General features: G+C 54.9%; 9 protein-coding genes across 9 annotated transcripts; 3 read left to right on the top strand and 6 right to left on the bottom strand.

The window, feature by feature from the left end:
* Nucleotides 1–777: 777 nt before the first annotated feature.
* On the bottom strand, nt 778–1,896 carry A1O7_08150 (uncharacterized protein; the record flags this gene model as incomplete). The annotated part of the gene is made up of 1 exon (XM_007762144.1): nt 778–1,896. The coding sequence occupies one exon, from the start codon at nt 1,894–1,896 to the stop codon at nt 778–780; it is 1,119 nt and encodes a 372-aa protein (XP_007760334.1).
* Nucleotides 1,897–2,468: 572 nt separating this feature from the next.
* A1O7_08149 (uncharacterized protein) lies at nt 2,469–3,593 on the top strand (the record flags this gene model as incomplete). The annotated part of the gene is made up of 2 exons (XM_007762143.1): nt 2,469–2,509; nt 2,567–3,593. The coding sequence occupies 2 exons, from the start codon at nt 2,469–2,471 to the stop codon at nt 3,591–3,593; spliced, it is 1,068 nt and encodes a 355-aa protein (XP_007760333.1).
* A 208-nt stretch (nt 3,594–3,801) lies between these two features.
* Nucleotides 3,802–4,950, bottom strand: A1O7_08148 (uncharacterized protein; the record flags this gene model as incomplete). The annotated part of the gene is made up of 3 exons (XM_007762142.1): nt 3,802–4,477; nt 4,552–4,809; nt 4,892–4,950. The coding sequence occupies 3 exons, from the start codon at nt 4,948–4,950 to the stop codon at nt 3,802–3,804; spliced, it is 993 nt and encodes a 330-aa protein (XP_007760332.1).
* Nucleotides 4,951–5,692: 742 nt separating this feature from the next.
* Nucleotides 5,693–8,579, bottom strand: A1O7_08147 (uncharacterized protein; the record flags this gene model as incomplete). The annotated part of the gene is made up of 2 exons (XM_007762141.1): nt 5,693–8,029; nt 8,079–8,579. The coding sequence occupies 2 exons, from the start codon at nt 8,577–8,579 to the stop codon at nt 5,693–5,695; spliced, it is 2,838 nt and encodes a 945-aa protein (XP_007760331.1).
* Nucleotides 8,580–9,643: 1,064 nt separating this feature from the next.
* On the bottom strand, nt 9,644–11,343 carry A1O7_08146 (GMP synthase; the record flags this gene model as incomplete). The annotated part of the gene is made up of 2 exons (XM_007762140.1): nt 9,644–11,198; nt 11,252–11,343. The coding sequence occupies 2 exons, from the start codon at nt 11,341–11,343 to the stop codon at nt 9,644–9,646; spliced, it is 1,647 nt and encodes a 548-aa protein (XP_007760330.1).
* Nucleotides 11,344–11,573: 230 nt separating this feature from the next.
* On the top strand, nt 11,574–12,443 carry A1O7_08145 (uncharacterized protein; the record flags this gene model as incomplete). Its single annotated transcript, XM_007762139.1, has 1 exon — nt 11,574–12,443. The coding sequence occupies one exon, from the start codon at nt 11,574–11,576 to the stop codon at nt 12,441–12,443; it is 870 nt and encodes a 289-aa protein (XP_007760329.1).
* A1O7_08144 (chorismate mutase) lies at nt 12,444–13,320 on the bottom strand (the record flags this gene model as incomplete). Its single annotated transcript, XM_007762138.1, has 2 exons — nt 12,444–13,200; nt 13,250–13,320. 2 exons carry the CDS (start codon nt 13,318–13,320, stop codon nt 12,444–12,446), a joined length of 828 nt encoding a protein of 275 aa, XP_007760328.1.
* Nucleotides 13,321–13,975: 655 nt separating this feature from the next.
* Nucleotides 13,976–15,873, top strand: A1O7_08143 (mitochondrial division protein 1; the record flags this gene model as incomplete). The annotated part of the gene is made up of 2 exons (XM_007762137.1): nt 13,976–15,532; nt 15,586–15,873. The coding sequence occupies 2 exons, from the start codon at nt 13,976–13,978 to the stop codon at nt 15,871–15,873; spliced, it is 1,845 nt and encodes a 614-aa protein (XP_007760327.1).
* A 156-nt stretch (nt 15,874–16,029) lies between these two features.
* On the bottom strand, nt 16,030–17,268 carry A1O7_08142 (uncharacterized protein; the record flags this gene model as incomplete). The annotated part of the gene is made up of 1 exon (XM_007762136.1): nt 16,030–17,268. The coding sequence occupies one exon, from the start codon at nt 17,266–17,268 to the stop codon at nt 16,030–16,032; it is 1,239 nt and encodes a 412-aa protein (XP_007760326.1).
* Between the last annotated feature and the right edge of the window lie 972 nt (nt 17,269–18,240).

Raw genomic sequence — 18,240 nt, 5'->3', positions numbered from 1 at the left:
CCGTATCAGCTGCACAAAACATTCAACAACACGCTCAGCAATGTCAACTACGCTCACAATGAGTAGCGGGTGAGAATGAAACTACACTGAAATGACAATGCCAGCAAGACTGTACATATCCTATCCCGAGCCTCAGCAATCGATTACTACGAGCGAATGTATATACTGTAACACCACATGTTGGCCAGCTGCAAGGTCCTGTACTTGCTACTGCAGTCAAGTCATCGCAGTACATGCACTGGCTGTACATGAACCCCGGGCTGAAGTACAGTCAGGACATTAACATTCCCAGGACTCTGGAATTTCGCGAAACGCTTCAGACATATGCCTCATGTGATGACCCATGCATACACAAATGCATGTTTGTGGACAAAGTGGGCGATAACAAGTGGTAAGTGGTGAGTGGTGAATGATAGGATGTTCTTTCACTTTCACTTCTCTTCTCTCTTCTTCATTCCTTTCTCCTCTCTTTCATCTCTTCTTGCCTTGATGAATTTCACTTCACTCTATGGATAGAACGGGCGATCATGAGTAGTAGGTGGTGAGTGATGGGATGTTCAGAGACCTTGGCCTGCGCCTTCCTTGACTTCACTTCTCCTGCTTCTCTTCTTGCCTCCGTGAAATTCATTCCAGTCCATCAATAGTCAATACTATGATTGTAACACTGATATACACACCCTCGGGCCTCAGTCATCTGCCCTGTTTCATCCACTCGTTTTTACCATTGATCTGCGACAGGTATACGCTCCGCTATGCTGTTATCCTGTGTCACGCCGACTAACCCTTTCCCCCACCCTCAAAACTCAAGCTATACCCCCCTCCCTCCCCCTGACTCACCTTGAACATATCCGTGCTCAGCCCGAACGGCTTGAGGACCGTGTTCCCCAGATCCTTCAACTTGCCCATCATCTCACTTACTTCGCGCTGTTTCGCGGCCTCGATCCGAGGCGGCAAGTTCACCAGTGCAAGCTGCACGGTTTTGCGATCGCTAGGCGGCAAAGCGGCCCAGTACGCGGGCGTGTCGCGCAAGAGGGTATAATCTTCCAGAGCTGCTGAGAGGGTCGACCACGTCGAGGATGTGCCGTTGGATGTCTTTGACGAGGTGGGATCCGAACTCGAATTTGGAGGAGCACCGCCAGGAGACCCGAACGAATCAAAGGTAGACACCGCCGGCATACTACTCCTCGAGCGTGCACGGCGGAGCAGCAGTTTTACACGGATCCTCGTGATGTCCGCACGGCGGGCGTCAGAGAGGGACAGCGCGGCGAGGGTTTTCGCCACGTCCTCTTCCCCGAGCGAGGAGGGCAGTTCGACAACTGTGCCGCCCTTGTTTTGCTGACCCCAGTCTGAGTGCCCTTCTGAATCCGACTCCGTGTCTGAATTGATTTTGCCGTCCCCCTTAGTCCGCTTCTGGTGCCCGGTCTTTGTCTTCGTCTTTGTTTTCTCTGTCTTTGTCTTCTTCGTCTTTGTCGGCATCTCCCGCTCCAGCCCTCCCAAGCCGGCCTCACACGCTTCGACGGCGTCCTTCCACTGCTCGAGTTTCACGTGGCATGCCGCGACGTTGCTCTGCAGGACGGCCATCTCATAGTCCAGGTAGCGGGGCAACTCGGCCAGCGCACGGTCGTAGGTCGAAATCGCGGAGACGTACTCGGCACGGGCGAACAGCGCGTTTGCCTGTGCTTTCAGCTCGTTGGACGCAGAGACCATGCGTGTTTCAGAGGTGGGAGAGAACCGGCCCGAGACGGCCGAGTGGAAGGATCTGGTCGAGGAGATTGAGGAAGTCGAGGAGCGTCGAGACGCCGCCTTTGTTGACCATGTTGGCGGTGTTGGTGTTGGGTCTGCGGGTGGTTTGACACGCTCGGGGCGAGTTTTGGGACCATCGGCCTTGAATGACATGGTGTGAGCCTGAGCGGACGGCTAATTGTGTGATGGGTGTTACGCGTTCATCAAGTTGAGCGCTGGTGATCGATGCGCTGGAGTTCAAGGCGGACTACAAGGCTGAGGTGAGTGGGCACGAGCGAGGCTGAACTCGCTGCGCTGTAATTACAGCCGAGTATGACGTCGTGGCCTCGTGTTCGGCTCGGCAATCGATTTCTGCCCCGCCACTGGATTTAGGTTTCATGAGATCCCAGCAGACGAACAAACCAAGATTTTGGTCCGTGGCTCCTAGGAACGTGGTTCATGCAGGGTTGCAGCAGCCAGTGAGGATTTCTCGTAACGCTCTCGGAAAATGACCATGCAGGCGCATTGATGATAGCTTGATCTGCCTCTTCTTCTCAACCTGCTGACCTGGAGCTGCTCGACTTGCTCTGTCAGTATTGATATGTTCACTTCATACAGCATATCACACACACGCACACGCACACGCACACACACACATTCGTGAATACCCATACGCACACACGCTGAAGACCTTTCGATACCGGCCACAGTACACTCACTCTATCGTCACCTCTAGCTCTCACAACATGGCCCAAGCAAACGGTATCCCCGTCCCGAACAGCCACAAGTGAGTGCCACATGTTCCTTCCCCGGCTGCTACCACTGACATGTAATCTCCACACAGCTTCCCCCCTGTCCGGGCCTGCATCTTCGACATGGACGGCCTCCTGATCGACAGCGAGGACGCCTACACGCGCGTGACCAACACGATCCTGCGCGAGAACAACCGGCCCGACCTCCCCTGGTCGATCAAAGCGCAGCTACAAGGCCGCCCCGGCCCCGCGGCAGGCAAGATCTTCCACCAGTGGGCGCAGCTGCCCATGTCGCGCGACGAGTTCTTCACCCGTCAGGCGGAGCTCCAGGCCGAGGAGTTCCGGCACTGCAAGCCCCTCCCCGGCGTGGCTTCGCTGCTGGGCAAACTGAGAAACGCTCACACGAAAAGCACCACAGGCAGCGGGCTGTCCCCCGGCCGCGGCGGGCGGAAAGTCCACATCGCGCTGGCGACGAGTTCGCACCGCCGGAACTACGAGATCAAGACCGCAGCGATGACGGACCTGTTCGCCACGTTCCCGCAGCGACATATCATTCTTGGTGACGACCCCCGCATTCCCAAGGGGCGGGGCAAGCCGTTGCCGGACATTTATCTCCTCGCGCTGCAGAGCGTGAATGAGACGGTCGCCGCCGAGGGGGAAGGCGAGAGGCCGATCGCGCCCGAGGAGTGTCTGGTGTTCGAGGACAGTGTGACGGGCGTGGAGGCCGCCAGGCGGGCGGGCATGCGCGTCGTGTGGGTGCCGCATCCGGGGTTATTGAACGTGTATGCCGGGCGGGAGGAGGACGTGTTGGCAGGCCGAACGGGCGAGCACAAGGAGGACGATATAGATCACACCGAGGGCATCCCTTTTGCGGGGAGTCCCGGGCAGCCCGGCGAGATCATGGACGGGTGGGCCGAGTTGCTGCCCTCGCTGGAAGTGTTTGACTATGAAAAGTATGGTATCGAGGTCAGTGATGCAAGGTATGTCTCGGAGAACGGCCAGTCCGCGGTCAAGGGCACGACGGATAAAGAGCTGGAAGAGATGACGGCGCTAGCGGACGGCAAGAGGCATGCGGCCGAGGAGCCATCGTCGATGTATCTTCCCAAGATGAGCCTGTGAGAGGCGCTAGATGTTTCTGCATTTGAAAACACATATACGGACTGGCATGGGCTAGAGGAGCTTGCAACGAGACAGGTGGGCAGACAAGCAGGCAAGCAGACACGCGCAAGCACAGACACAGACACAGGCGTATAGCATGGAGATTTCCGACGTTACGGACGTTTTCATCCGGGGTGTCATCGTTGTCGCAACCATGTCCACGTGGTCCTCAATCCGCTCTAAGCAGCGGCGTATGCTCTGAGGGGTCCTGGTCCTGCTCTTCCTCCACAACTTCCGGTTCCACCAACGCATCCACACTCGTATTATACTCGATACGTCTCTTCAATTCTTCCCTCTCCCTCCTCCGCCGCGTGATTTCGAAATAACTCCCCATAACTAACAAACAGCCCTGCAAGCAGCCAGTGACAAGGTAGACGCCCCAGGCGGACCAGCCCTCGGGACCCAGCCGCGCGGCCAGGGATCCCGCCCACACGAAGCTCCCCGGCGTTTGGATACACATCATGGGGATGCTGAGGCTGCCGACGCGTTTGAGGCGGTACGTGGTGTAGATCTGCGGGAAGTACTGGATGCTGGCGAGCACGGTGGAGAGCACGCCTAGGAAGTTGGCCCACGACTGGGCGTGCTGGGGCGCCGCGTAGATGAAGAAGAAGCTTAGGATGGCGGTCAGGGCGGCGTGGAGAACGCAGACGGCGACAACGACGAGTGCGGTGCGGTACGACGGTGCGAGGGCCACCGAGTCCGAGTCGGCGGGTATCGATTTCGTGATTCCGAGCGCGGGGGGTGGATCTGATATGGTCGCAGCCGTCTCGTCGCTGTCATCGGCGGCGTCGAGCGCAGAGGGTGCCACTTCGCCGCGCGGGAAGAAGATGAGGAATAGGAGGAGGCTAGTTGGATAGCGCACGTCAGCACCGGCACATTTGGTACACTGTCATTGCTGACAAGGCTTGCTGAGACTCACATAACTCCAAAGCACGACCACTGTACGCCCACCTGCGCGACGCCCAACAGCCCCGCCAGGCACGCAAACTCATCGACCTGCCGACAGCATGCAATGTCTGCCCTCGAGCGCGGCAACACGAGAATATTCGCAAAAGCGCATGTTCCGCTCGTGGTGCCTAGCAGGACGAAGTAGGGCGATAGGCCATACGAGGAGCGCAGGCGGATGATCCGCACGTGCTGCGGCAGGTAGGAGATGAGGATGCCGACGAGAATGAGGCTGCGAACGTTAGCTATATACAATATTGTGTGGAGTTGACTGAGCAGCGCCAGCAAGCAAGCGCAGGGAGGAAGGCACGAACAGAGAGAGCGCGAAGTTCGTGTAGCTGACGTGGGCGAGTTCTTCGCAATGCGCATCCATGGTATATTCATGAATCCGTCCGGGATGGTGTACAGTACTACAGGGACTGCGGATTCACCATTTTCGGCTGCTGCAGGAACCGATCGAGGTCGGGGGCGACATCGTTGTCGCTGGAATTGGTGACCACAGAATAAGTAGTAGACGGTAGAAAGGTAAGTCACAGACGAAGCAGGGAGGTCGAAGGAGGCCTCGCATGTGATGTGCTGTCCTGGATGTGACGTGGTGTTGATTGGGTTCCGAATGAAGCTTAGCTCAGCCTTCGGCGTATTGACTCTCCGACGCATCGTTCATTACTCCCCACTATCCTTTGTCTTCCTACTCAGCGGCAGCATCTGCCATGGTGTACTTGAGACACCCGTGGCTCCTACAGTAAACGACGCGGTCTGAATTCATGGTATCTTCCTGCTGTGTCACCCATGAGCGGTGTTTGTCTGCCATGACCTACCAACCAGGAGCGGCAGCAGTCAATATGGGGTGTGGATGTACGCTCATGCAGCACCGTACAAAAGAGGGGTCAGTCAACAGGAGAGATGGTGCTAAGAAGCACGAGAGTCGCGGACCATACTGCAGCCGCGCTGTTCAAAACTTGGCCAGTCAACCCTGACGTGGCTACGCCTTCAGAGTTCGAACGAGCTTGGGGGTATACCCTGCAGCTCTTCGATGCTGCCAGCAACCAGCAACAACCATTCCTGATCTGTTTGTCTTACTGCCGCCCATATCATCATCACTGTGCGGCTTCAGCTCATCGCCATTCCCTGTCGAGCACCAAGTTGAGCCTCTCAGTCATCCTCGATCCTAGTATTTGAGTGAACATGGCTCGCCTCTCCTCAGGCGGCATTCGAACAAGGTCCCTCAGACCCAGCTGCTGGCTAAGGTTGACTTCTGGCCTGTCTTTCCTTCTCACCAATGCCAGCACGATCTGAGCAGCCATTGGGTTGAGCCCTGCTCTTCTCAAGAATTGCTCCCAGGGCGACTCTTCGTTAGTCAGGGTCGCCCCATCGACCAAATGCTCCGCACCCAGTGATGGGTCAGCTTCCGGGAATGCATGTCGACATATCAAGTTCCACGCCATCTTGTTGAGCGCTTCACCGGTCGTCCGTGTATCTGGTCCTGGGTTCACCCATATTGGAGTCACGCAATGACTGTCCTCGCTGCAGATGCTCGCACAAAACCCTGTAAAAGTGGCCATCGCGTCGACCTGGGCCTGCATTAATGCACCATCCGGGTTTGGCTTCGGAGTCGTGATCACTACTAGCACACGATGATACTCTTGTGCAAGCTTGAGTACCCTGCTTCGCACCAGATTCTGGCCTGCAGCAGCCTGCCCAGGTAAGCTTTTCTGACCCAGTGCTTGCAGATTGGTCAAGATGAGAGCTGTCGTCGGACTCAGGATCATGTCAAGCGCTGCTGAAACACAAGGCTCCCATCCTATCCTACTCATATCCCGGTATACAATGTTGAGTCGGTCGCCCCCATGCGTTTCCAGGAAATTCACAACCGAGGCGTATTTTTGGAGACTTCCTGTTTCGAGGACAACTGCCCTACACCATTCTAGCGTCATGAGTTGTGGCTGGTCCTCCTCGGCATGCTGATAATCATCTGAATCGGGAATCGCCGGTACTCCCATGCTGCTCGGGGACGAGTAAGTCGGTATAGACAAGATTTTGGAGGCAGAATGAAAGAGGGCGTCGACACAGTCATTCTCCTCTGATTGCGTCTGCTGGATTGGATCTTCTGCCAACTCAAGCTTTGCGCCGGAAGCCCGTTGCGGGACTGCAACCTTCTTGAACTTGCCTGCTCGGAGATCGAGGAAGGTGTCCAAGGCGCTGGATATCGAGAAACCACCAAGAGAGGTCGCTGAGCTGCTCTTCGGGCGCAGTCTATCCGGTAGATCCTCGATGCGAGGCATGCATGTTTTCTTGACTACCAAGTTGAACTTCGGGTCCAGCCCATGTTCAAGCCTCTTTGCTGGAATAGTCACCAGAGGCGGCTTGCGCATCTCAGTCAGCAGATCGCTGTCCTCCTGTAGTTCATCGTCGCTTTCGTCCCCCATATCCAAGAGACGAAGACCGGGCTTTTTATAGATCAGTTGCTCGCTTTTAGTGACGGTCTTCGGAGGTTCCAGCCATTTGTGTAGCTGGCCATTATCCTCGATCTCGTCGTCCAGGCCAAGCTTCATGAGGTGAAGAGGAATCGGCTGCCAGTTGAGTTGCTCCTCCTGCTGTCCATCAGCTTTGTTAGTGGGAATTAGGCGTGTTTCGTCCAGTTTTCTGACAAGGAACTCGTCTTGTCGATGGTTCCATGGGGCGCTGATCAAGACGTCGTCCAGTTGGGGAACAGGATGCTTCGAAGGGCGTTCAGCGGCACATGTGTCGTCTTTCTCAAGCATGGCATCCACTTCATGCCTGGCACTTTCTGCTAGTCTGAAGAACTCTTCAGGGAGGTCCCGATCCAAAACGTCATCTAAATCATCCTCCACAGCATTGAAACCACTGCATGGGAGAAGCCCGTCAAGCGAGTCAGAATACGGGCTTTCGGCCGTACCATTCGTCCACGAAGGATGCAGAGGGTTATCCATATCCAGAATGTCAGCCGGGGGTGGCGCTATGGTGTTATCGGCATGGAATCCTTGCTCCAGCTGTGATGATGGCGACGGATCGGTGGGATGGGGTGAGGGTGTTATCGTCGTATCATCGCTAGTTTGCTCGAGATGAGAGGAAGATGAAACAACCGGGACATCGAGCTCAAGGCTGTTAGACCTCTTCCTTGCTTGCCGACTTCCAGCACCAGATGGGAATACGGTCTCTGTGTAGGTATCCTTCACTTCCGGTTTCGTTCGAGCGGCTTCTAGCAGTTGCTTGCTTGCGGCGAGTTTCTCAGGACTAATATTACTTGCCCTATCTGAGTGTATCTGATCTGTCTCTTGCATGTCTCTCTCAATCTGGAGAAGGAGATTTTCCAAGTCGACATGCTCGTCGGATCGTAACGGAAAGTCAAGATCAGGGCTCGATGGAACATACGGTTCTGGGGAGTCTTCTTCTTGCATAAGCACCGGAGTGACGGACCTTGCTCTTGGTCTCTGTCTGCGGTCAAAGAGGGGTTAATTAATGATGAGCATTACTACGAACCTGGCATGAAGGAAAAAGGCTGGTGAGAATCTCATCTTTGGATTTCTCCGTCACCTGGTTCTTCAGCAGGCACGAAAGGTGTATCTGTGCTTCTTTTGTAGTGTGGCACCTCTCATCTGCGAGCTCCTTTTCGACTCTTCGCGCGGCATTGCCAGATTGGATATCGTCCCACTCCTTCTCTAGGTCTTGGTCGGAGGTTGAGGTGGTCAATGAACATGTCTCCAAGAACTGGTCAGCGTTCCGGTGGCTTGCCACTTCCCTATAAAATCGGAGGACGTCAGTCTGATGGTCTCCGACAAGGACAGGCTCCTCGATTTTGAGCTTTCGCACACGATGACGTGCGGGAAGGATGTGGTTCCAGTCAATGACAGACTGAGGATCTCGGATACTCTCGGCGAGCAGTATACCGCCCTTCTGGCTGATTTGTAGTTTCGGCTCCAGCAGCTCGTCGGCAAACAAAGAGAAATCCGGTTCAGGTAGCCCTGCTTCATCTCGAGTCATTACCAATGGAGAACATGATAGGCTGTCGAGAAGGTCCTCAGCAGTGTGATCAAGAGCCAGCCCGTGAGAGCGAGCGTAATCAAGAACAGATGGCGAAGACATGGTAGCAGAGAATTGCAGTATCAGAGATCACAAACCAAGGAAGACATAATGAGATCAGATTGACACGGTATGAAGAGTGAGATCGTGGTGACCAGAAACTGACTTTCAACTCAAGCTCACAGGCTGTGCCAAGGTCTCCTTCCCCCGAGGAAGAAACAACGCAGGAGTGGTTCTCCCTACCTTCAGGCACAGGACTCAGGGAGATTTCTTCTTAACATCCGTGCTCTGCTTTCATGTCTCAGTCATTGTAACCCAACCTACTTGTACCATTCTTGTTGGGTTGCAGCAGACCTCATTCCTTGTTGCGCTCTCCCTTCGGGGATTTCCCAGCAAGAGAGAAGTATTCGAATCATTCCTTGTGCAACTGCAAAAATCCAGTGAGGCTTGACCAAATGTGAGACATCTTACATGTACCTTCAGCAGCCATGCGTGGCGATGAAGAGATAGAAGACTGTCATGCCTGGAGGCTGTTGTAAGGTCATTCTCTGACACAGCCTTGCTTCTAAGGCTATCAGAGTGAGAAGCTTGACATGAGAAAGACGACATCCTATTGGCCACCACTGATCACCAACGGAGGCAATAAGCTGTCGCCAGTCAAGCCTCATGCTAGAACAGACGGCTCATGTCTAGTGAACGAGGTTTCTCTTGCCGGAAGCTGCGTAAGTGGAAGGCCATGTCTTTGCGAGGGCACTGGAAGAGTGGAACGCGCGCTTTGAAGTTCCTTTGCAGGCGAGGATCTCTATGGGTCTATAGCAAAGTACTACACGCAAGGACAGTTTATCCCGGCAACCACCCCCTTGATGATCAAGACACCCCTCCGCAAACGCTGTAGATCTTCGTCTATACAAACAGCCAGATCTAACCCCCTGAATACCACGGCGATCTGTGCCGCTCCTTGAATGTCCAAACTCCAAACCTCACCCTTAAAAGCCACCGCGCCAATCCTTTAAAGACGCAACACTCTATTCCATCTCGATAGTCCCCGGGGGCTTACTTGTGACATCATACACCACACGACAGACACCATCGACCTCATTGACAATGCGTCTGCTGACTTTCTTCAGGAAGGCACCGTCAAATGGGAACCAATCAGCAGTCATAAAGTCGGTAGTCTCGACGGCGCGGAGGGCGATGACTTGGGCGTGTACACGCTTGTCACCCATGACTCCTACCGCCTTGACTGGCAGCAGCGCCGCGAACGCCTGGGAGATTTTCCTGTAAAGGCCACTGGCGACGATCTCGTCGATGAAGATTTTGTCAGCATGACGGGCGATTTTCAGCTGCGACTCATTGACTTCGCCTAGAATGCGAATTGCCAGACCTGGGCCCGGGAAGGGATGTCTCCAGACGAGATCTTCCGGGATACCCAGGTTTGTTCCTAGTGCTCTCACCTCATCTTTAAAGAGTTCTCTCAGCGGCTCGATTAGCTTGAGGTGCATATCCTTGAGCAATCCACCAACATTGTGATGAGTCTTGATCGTGGCAGAAGGGCCTTTAAAAGAAATGCTCTCAATGACATCAGGGTATAGCGTGCCTTGTAGCAGCCACTCAATCTCTCCAGCTCTTGGTGAGTTTGCCGCTTCCTCGGCCATTCTCTTGGCCTTATCCTGGAAGATCTCGATGAACGTATTGCCAATGATCTTGCGCTTCGTCTCTGGGTCTGAGACGCCTTTGAGCTTACCCAAAAACAGATCCGAAGCGTCGATCACTGTAAGATTGATACCAAGGTGCTTGGTGAGAGTCTCCTTGACCGTTTCTGCTTCATTCAGACGAAGCACGCCATTGTCGACGAGTACCGCATGGAAGCGATCACCGATGGCCTCTTGCATGAGCTTCGCCGCCACGGTGGAGTCCACTCCACCACTCACGGCGCCAATCACCTGGCCCTTTGGCCCGACCATGGCACGAATGCGCTCGATTTCCTTGTCCACAAACTTCTCCATGGTCCAGTCTTGTCGTGCTTTGCAGATTTTGACTGCGAAATTCGACAGAATCTCCTTACCTCGGGGCGTGTGCGTGACCTCAGGGTGGAACTGAATGCCAAAATACGGCTTGGACGTGCTGGCAATACCAGCAAACGGAGAGTTGCTGGTGCTGGCGATGGGATGGAAGTTCTCCGGAAGCCTGGACAGTTTGTCTCCATGGCTCATCCACACCTCGACGTAATCCTTGATACCTTCAAAGAGACGATCGATATGATCCTCCTTGCCTGTATGTCTCTCGATCTTGAGATAGGCGTGGCCGTATTCTCTCTTCTCGCCAGCCACGACGTTCTTGCCAAAATGCCAGGCAATTTCCTGCAACCCGTAGCAGATGCCTAAGACGGGCACTCCAAGCTCGAATACAGCGGGGTCCACGTGGGGAGCGCCGTCCTCGTAGACAGAGTAGGGGCCACCCGAGAGAATGATGCCTTTGGGGTGAAAGTGCAAGTCGGCGATCTTTTGAGTGCAAGGCAGCATTTCGGAGTAGACATTTAGTTCTCGAAGACGGCGCGTGATGAGATGAGAGTACTGTGACCTGGGAACGTGAGCAATCCAGCCAGATATGAGGCAGCAGGACGTCGAGCCTACCCAAAGTCAAGTACCAGGATAGTGTCGAAGGTCTTCGCGGGGGCATTTACAACAGCGGCGCCGTTGACCTTCCCATTGGTAGTGGTGGCCATGTTGACGACAGTGTGGAGGGACCTTCCTGCCGGCACAGGACCAGCGTTAGGAGTGCAAAGGAAGGGGGAAATGCTCCCAAGAGAGGTTAGAAACAAAGCGACGAGAAAGAAGATCTTGTTGCGACCATGAATTTTTTGTGGGTCCTAAAATTGGTGTACAAATTCCCCCGCATTCAAAAAGTTGACCAGGTCAAGATTCAAGCCACTTCCGCTACTGTTGTCATTGCAAGATGAGTAAACGAAAGCAGGACGGCGACGGTCAGGTGGTCAGGAATGAGGCGCCTCAAGACGACGAGAGCGGGGACGACGAAGATTTCGATGTCCTCGATGTTGAGTTCGAGTGGTTTGATCCTCAACCCGAGTTCGACTTTCACGGTATCAAGACATTGCTCCAGCAGCTGTTCGACGTCGATGCCCAACTCTTCGACTTGTCCGCCCTGACGGATGTGATTCTCGCGCAGCCTACCCTCGGCTCGACAGTCAAGGTCGATGGCAACGAAACCGACGCCTATGCCTTCCTCTCTATTCTGAACCTCCAGCAACACAAGGACAAGCCATTCGTGAGCAAGATTGCTCAGTACATACAGTCGAAGAGCAAATCAAATCCGAACCTTGCTCCGCTAGCCGAGCTTCTTTCTCAGCCCACCATTCCACCGATTGGCCTCATCCTCACCGAACGCCTCATCAACGTGCCCGCCGAGGTGGTTCCGCCGATGTACACAATGCTGCTAGAAGAGATGGACTGGGCTGTCCAGGACGGCGAGCCTTACGATTTCTCCCACTACCTGATTCTCTCTAAGACATACATTGAGGTGGCTTCCAAGCTGGACGCCGAGGATGAACAGCCAAAGAAGAAGAAAAAGTCGGCCAGTGGCTTTTCCGAGCCAATGTATTTCCATCCCGAAGATGAGGTACTTCACCGCTACGCTGTTTGCCATGGTGGCTTCGATTACTCGATCCGCCAAGACGACGGGCACTCGGATTCGAAACGGGCCTTTCAAGAAATGGGAATCAAGCCGCAGGGACATGCCACACTGATTGCAGCTGACAAGTTCAAGGATGCGGTTCAGAACGTCGCGGAGTACCTGAAGCCATCCTGATCACTCCCACTTTGTTCCTTTGAGTCTCTGCATAAGATACTCCACTTCGACCACTTTGGTCAGCGGAATGACGACCTGGGCATACATTTTGACCACAGCCTCCACGTTGATCTTCTCCTCCCCACCAACACCGTTCGATGTCAAAGAGGGGTCCTTGCCGTATGTTTTGGCCTTCAATCGCAACCTCTCAAGCACCTGTTGCTCTACTTTTTCGTTGGTGATGGCGGCGTCGATGCCCTTGCGGTCCTCGGCCTTGATGAGCTTGACAAATCGTTCGGTCTCGGACTGGAATTTGCTCTCAGCCACGAATTTTCCAAAGTGTATGCGCCGGCTCAAGGCCTGCAGACAGGCCACATCGCAAGTTGCGGCACTACCGTAATTCTCCTTGGCCTCACCACGGTCCGCTCGGCCAAATTTCCGACAGGCTTCAGGCAGCACCTCGTTGATATACTTGTCTTTAATCTCGGGGTTGACATTGACATCGTTGTCGTGGAGGATCTTGGGATATGCTATTGGCTTGAGCACGGGTCGCTGCAGGACCTGAGGAAAGAATGGATACTCGTCTGGAGCATCGTATCGGCGAACAAGCGAGTGTACGCGCTCGGTCTCGGACAAGAGATAGTCGCAGAGGGAGAGATTGGCGGGTAAGGCAAGGTTGCTAACAGGTATGGGAAGTGCCCCAGCGTCGTAGATGGTGGCATTGAGGGGGAACTGGACTCGTTCAATTAGATGGAAGGTGATTGTGTCTTCGAGACGGCTGCAGTTCAGTCAGCGTCTGCTTGATTTCGTCTGTGCACGAGACCAACATCAGTTGAAAGCGAATATTAGCTAGATCCAAAGCCTTGGAGGCATCCGACAAGTCTATCGCCGTGTCCATGTCTAATAGTGGCATGAGTTGGTGTCGAGTTTTGCTCCGCTTCCTGTCCAAGATCCCAGCTCAGTATCTCCCACAGAACGACAAGAAGGAAAGCTTGCGTCAAGTCATAGTGCCAGTCTTATATGAGAGGTATTCTTCCGGTAAGCAAAGGGAGAGTCACCTTGCGATGATTTCCGCAGTCACAGCGGCGTGCCTGAAAAATACGTCACAGACGAGCTGCTCCAAGTCCGTGTGCTTCAAAGGTTGAGCTCCACCATCCCGAGGACCGACGGCAGCATTATCCAAACGTTGCGTTCTGTGAAGTCCCAAAGTCCGCTATCATTCAGGAAAACCACTCATCGTCCCCCTCGACACGCGGACGAGCAGAAATCTGACCCTCTGGACGAGAACACCGGCAATAGTAGAATCGCATGGCCGGGTCGCGACCGCATAGTCGCACTCCCTCGCAGACACGAAGACCAGCCGGAGATGGAGACGACTCAGTACTCGGCGCGGTCCTCGACGTAAGTAACCCAGTTCCACCGGATGCACGTAGGGGCTATGCTTGTGCTAATGCTGGCGATAGACGCGCCAGCTGGAGGCGTTTGGCCGTAAGGTGACGGCCACTGCGAGCCACCTCATGGGCGACAATACGTCGACTCACTATCCGACCGCCATGACTAGCCTCTCAAGACAGATGCGACGGCCCGGTATACAGAGGGCTGTCTTCTCCTTCTCCCAGCAGGCGCCTTCTGAACTTGTGCGGGCAAAGCTGTCGACCAGCGAGATTGCGCATCGAGCCCTTACCTACATATCCGAAGAGCATCTACAGAACATCCCTGAAGACGATAATACCTACTCCCTATTCCAGGGCTTCCAGGCTTCCATTCCTGAGAGCGAGAATGAGCACCGGAAAGGACATCGCCGGCGGAGTTCGAAGCAGCACAGACTGCTGGGCGCTGGAGATGTCGAAGAAGATGGTCCGCCCACAATACAGAACCTCAAGAAGAAGAGAAACACAGTCAATCATCGGCTGGAGATGATGGCTATCCGCAAGAATATGTGTACCACCGAGATCACAGACATTGACAGGAAGCTGGCCAATCTTCAGCACATGCGCAGGCTCGCGGTCGACCGGCTCACCTCGCTCGAGCAGGATGAGGCGGAGGTGGAGCATGAGCTGGCAGAGCTGGACAACAAGATAGAGGAGATGCAAGAAGAGCTGGAAGAGCAGGGCGAAATGGATCAGTCCACTAGCACCATCAACCCGCCTCGAGTCGCCACGCCCGAGTCCGAAGCAATGGACGCATCGTTTATGTCCCAGTCCATCTACGACAAGCTGCCCAACTCTGCCTCTCCAAAGTCAAAACGCCGACCTAAACCCACGAAGAGAAAATCCATGCCAGTACTCCATGAACACCTTGAAGCTGGCTCCCATATCAAGACCCTTCCTGCCCACAACGACGCAATCACTGCCATTGACTTTGACCAACCTTTTGGCACGATGGTTACTGCCGCGCTTGATGATACGGTCCGCGTGTGGGATTTGAATCTAGGCCGTTGTATGGGATTCCTGGAAGGGCACACTGCGTCGGTCCGGTGTCTCCAGGTCGAGGATTATATCGTGGCAACTGGCGGCCTTGACGCTACGATCAGGCTGTGGGATCTCAGCCGTGCCAAGTATGAGCCGTACGAACATAAAGTGTTCGAAAATGGTGACGACAAGGCGGATGATGATGAGGACGATGGCCTAGGTTTTGGCAACGAGGGTGAAGACGCTCCTCCTCCCCCTCCACCTGACGCCATGGAAGACTGTCCACTCTTCGTGCTCGAGGCGCATGTCGACGCAATCACGGCATTACATCTCCGTGGTAAAACTTTGGTGTCTGGGTCGGCGGATAAGACCCTCCGGCAATGGGATCTGGAGAAAGGGCGATGCGTGCAGACGCTCGACGTACTTTGGGCAGCAGCTCAAGCCAGCTCGACAATGAACGATTCCGACTCCCAGTGGCGGCCGACAGGGCGCTCGGCAGATACCAATGCCGATTTCGTCGGAGCCATCCAATGCTTCGACGCAGCACTGGCTTGTGGCACGGCGGATGGAATGGTCCGATTATGGGATCTGAGAAGTGGACAAGTCCACAGGAGTCTGGTCGGACATACCGGCCCTGTGACGTGTTTGCAATTTGACGACACTCATCTCGTCACGGGCAGCGTTGACAGGAGCGTTAGAGTAAGTTTGCGCAGCCCGCAATTTTTATGCATGAACTAATGTCTCTCTTGCAGATCTGGGATCTCCGCATGGGCACTATATTCGACGCTTATGCTTACGACGCGCCGATCACGAGCATGATGTTCGACTCGCGCCATATCGTGTGTGCTGCGGGCGAGGACGTGGTCAAAGTCTACGACAAGGCCGACGGGCGACATTGGGACATCGGCGCTGGTGCCAACACCAGCGTGGAAGATCGCATGGCTGGCACGAAGACAAGTATCGTCGACAAAGTCAGGCTGAAGGACGGATATCTGATCGAGGGAAGAAAGAGCGGTGAAGTCGGCGTATGGAAGTGTTGATTGGTGCCCCACGAGTTGGAATATACACAGTAAAAGTACGATTACGTGGCATCGTCCCAGGGATTGTGGACTGGCTGCTGACGGGGTGATCAGTCGGGCCAGACGCCCTCCATGTCCTTCTCATTCTCGTTCTTCCTCAACCGTTTGCTGTGTCGCTCAAGCCACCGTACATCCCAACATAACAAGCAACGATCTCGCCGCCATTTTCGCATCGAACACCGGCTCCGGCTCCGGCAACATCGAAACCATGATAGGCTTCGTCTCCACCTGACTTTCCACCGCCCGCTCAGCCCTCAACAACGCCACAGCCCGTCTACACCTCCACAGCACATACTTGCCCTGCGTTGATATCTCCCGCTCCACCTTCTCCCTCAACTTCGTGTACGCGGACTTGTAGACAGTGAGCGCCCGCACGGGACTCCACTCCTGAGCACCCCCATAATAGCAGAGCGAATCCCGCCATTCCTTTCGCGAGCAAGCGACCAGTTTCCGCCATTCCTTCTCCGTGGCATCCACAAGGGAGAGGATCTCCACGGCGGTATCTTCGCTCCTGAGCAATCGATCGACCAGCGTTAGTTGTGGTGCTGTTGTCTTGGACCCTCGATTCTGCTCGCGCTCCCGCTCGAACAAGGGCCTCACGAATTCCTCGAGGAACGCCGCCTCACTGAACGGATACGGTAATGGTAATGGTGATGATGATTGACTCATACCCATATCTATCTCGGGGCCGGGCTGTCCATCTTCGGGCAGAAGCTTCGCGGGACTGCCCGCGAACCGAACGGATTGTACCAATGCCGCCAATTCATCATCGAGACCCCCCCTCTCCTCGAACGGGTTGGTGAAACTCGCCATCTCTCTCCGGTAGTCAGCCCACGCCTTTTCGCTCGTGTTCGACACGCGCAATTCGCGCGCAGGGACTTCGGGACGGACATGCGACTCCACGCACTCTGTGGGATGATCTGAGCACTGGCGCGGGAACTCGGGCTCTGATGGGCTGGAACCGTCATCAACGTCCATAAGGTCCTCCGTGACGGCCACGTCCTTGTGCCCGGCCTTCAGCAGATGCCGGGTCCAATTGACGTACGACGCTCGCGCCTCCCTTTTGCCCTTCGCGATCGCGGTTTGCCCTTTCGAGGCTAGATCCGTCGCCCAGGAATCCACGTCTTTGGGAGCCACGTGAAAGCGTGCGGTGACGACGCCCTGGCCCTCCTCGGTATCGGTTGCGGTCATTTTGAAGCCCATTGCCCGGGCGTCCTGCTTGATCTCATCGTCGGTGAGCTTGTCGAGCGCTGGGAAGGAGAGCATGTTGAAGCGATAATGGTCCGCGAAACGGGGGTTGTATACGGGTTCGTTGAGCTCGAAGTGCGACAGAATCTTTGTCTTGGTTGATGGCATTGTGGACGGTGGAGTCAATGGATTTGGCAACTAGCTATATTGTCCCGCTGGGTGATGCTGGGTCAATTGATCTGGCAGCCAGCTACGTTCTCTTCGTGCTGGAGGACGCTGCCGTCGTCAAGAGCGTGAGCGTGACCCTGTGGTGACGTGGGATATTAAACACTGAGAAGGCAATCCGGCCGGGAATGAGTGAGTGAGTTGTGAGAGGCACATGGCCACGATGGCCGATGCCATCGTTTTATATGTTGTCGAGGCGGCGACAAGGTCCTCATGGGGGCTCGGGGTACGCACGGGTTGGCCTTGGGAGCGTCAAGGTCTTCAAGGGGGTTCTGGCGGTTTGGCGTGGACGACCTCAAGCTCCTCATGGCAATACTCGCGGTCGGGCGTTGGGGCGGCGTCAAGGTCCTCATGTGGATACTCGCTGTTTGATTTCAGAGCAAGTACCTAGGTAGGTTATACTGAACCACGCGGAACGAAACTTTATTCTTGTTTTCTATGGCGAGGAACTTTGGCGACGGCTACTGGGACGCACGGACTCGCTGTTGAGTGTTCAGCACCAGCACCAGCACCAGCAGCAACAGGGCATCGGGGGGGGGGGGGGAGCACATGGCCAAAATAATCTCTTGTCGCGCGACGGACATGTTTACTTTCTGGCAAATTCTACTCTACTCTAATCTGGCATAGCCGTTGAGACGGAATGGGTGCTCTAGGAGTCAGGGTCTGTCTCCTTTCGTACCAATATCTATCTAGCTGATCACTGTACTTACTCCAACGAACAAACAAAACAGCCCTAGTCGCCGACGTTGCCGATTTTGTGGTTGGGAAGGTGACCGACTGTCCAGCTGGTCTTAAGTCACGCACCCTGCTTCGATGAAGTCCGCACTCACGCCGAGCAGAATCCTCGTGCTGCATAACAGCCGCTGGGCGTCATGAATCTACGTCCCGGTGGTATAGCACCGCTTCTCAGTCTGT

The sequence above is a fragment of the Cladophialophora yegresii genome (genome assembly GCF_000585515.1).
Source record: "Cladophialophora yegresii CBS 114405 chromosome Unknown aczIN-supercont1.6, whole genome shotgun sequence".
Lineage (NCBI taxonomy): Eukaryota > Fungi > Ascomycota > Eurotiomycetes > Chaetothyriales > Herpotrichiellaceae > Cladophialophora > Cladophialophora yegresii.
This window is presented reverse-complemented; position numbering and strand designations above follow the sequence as displayed.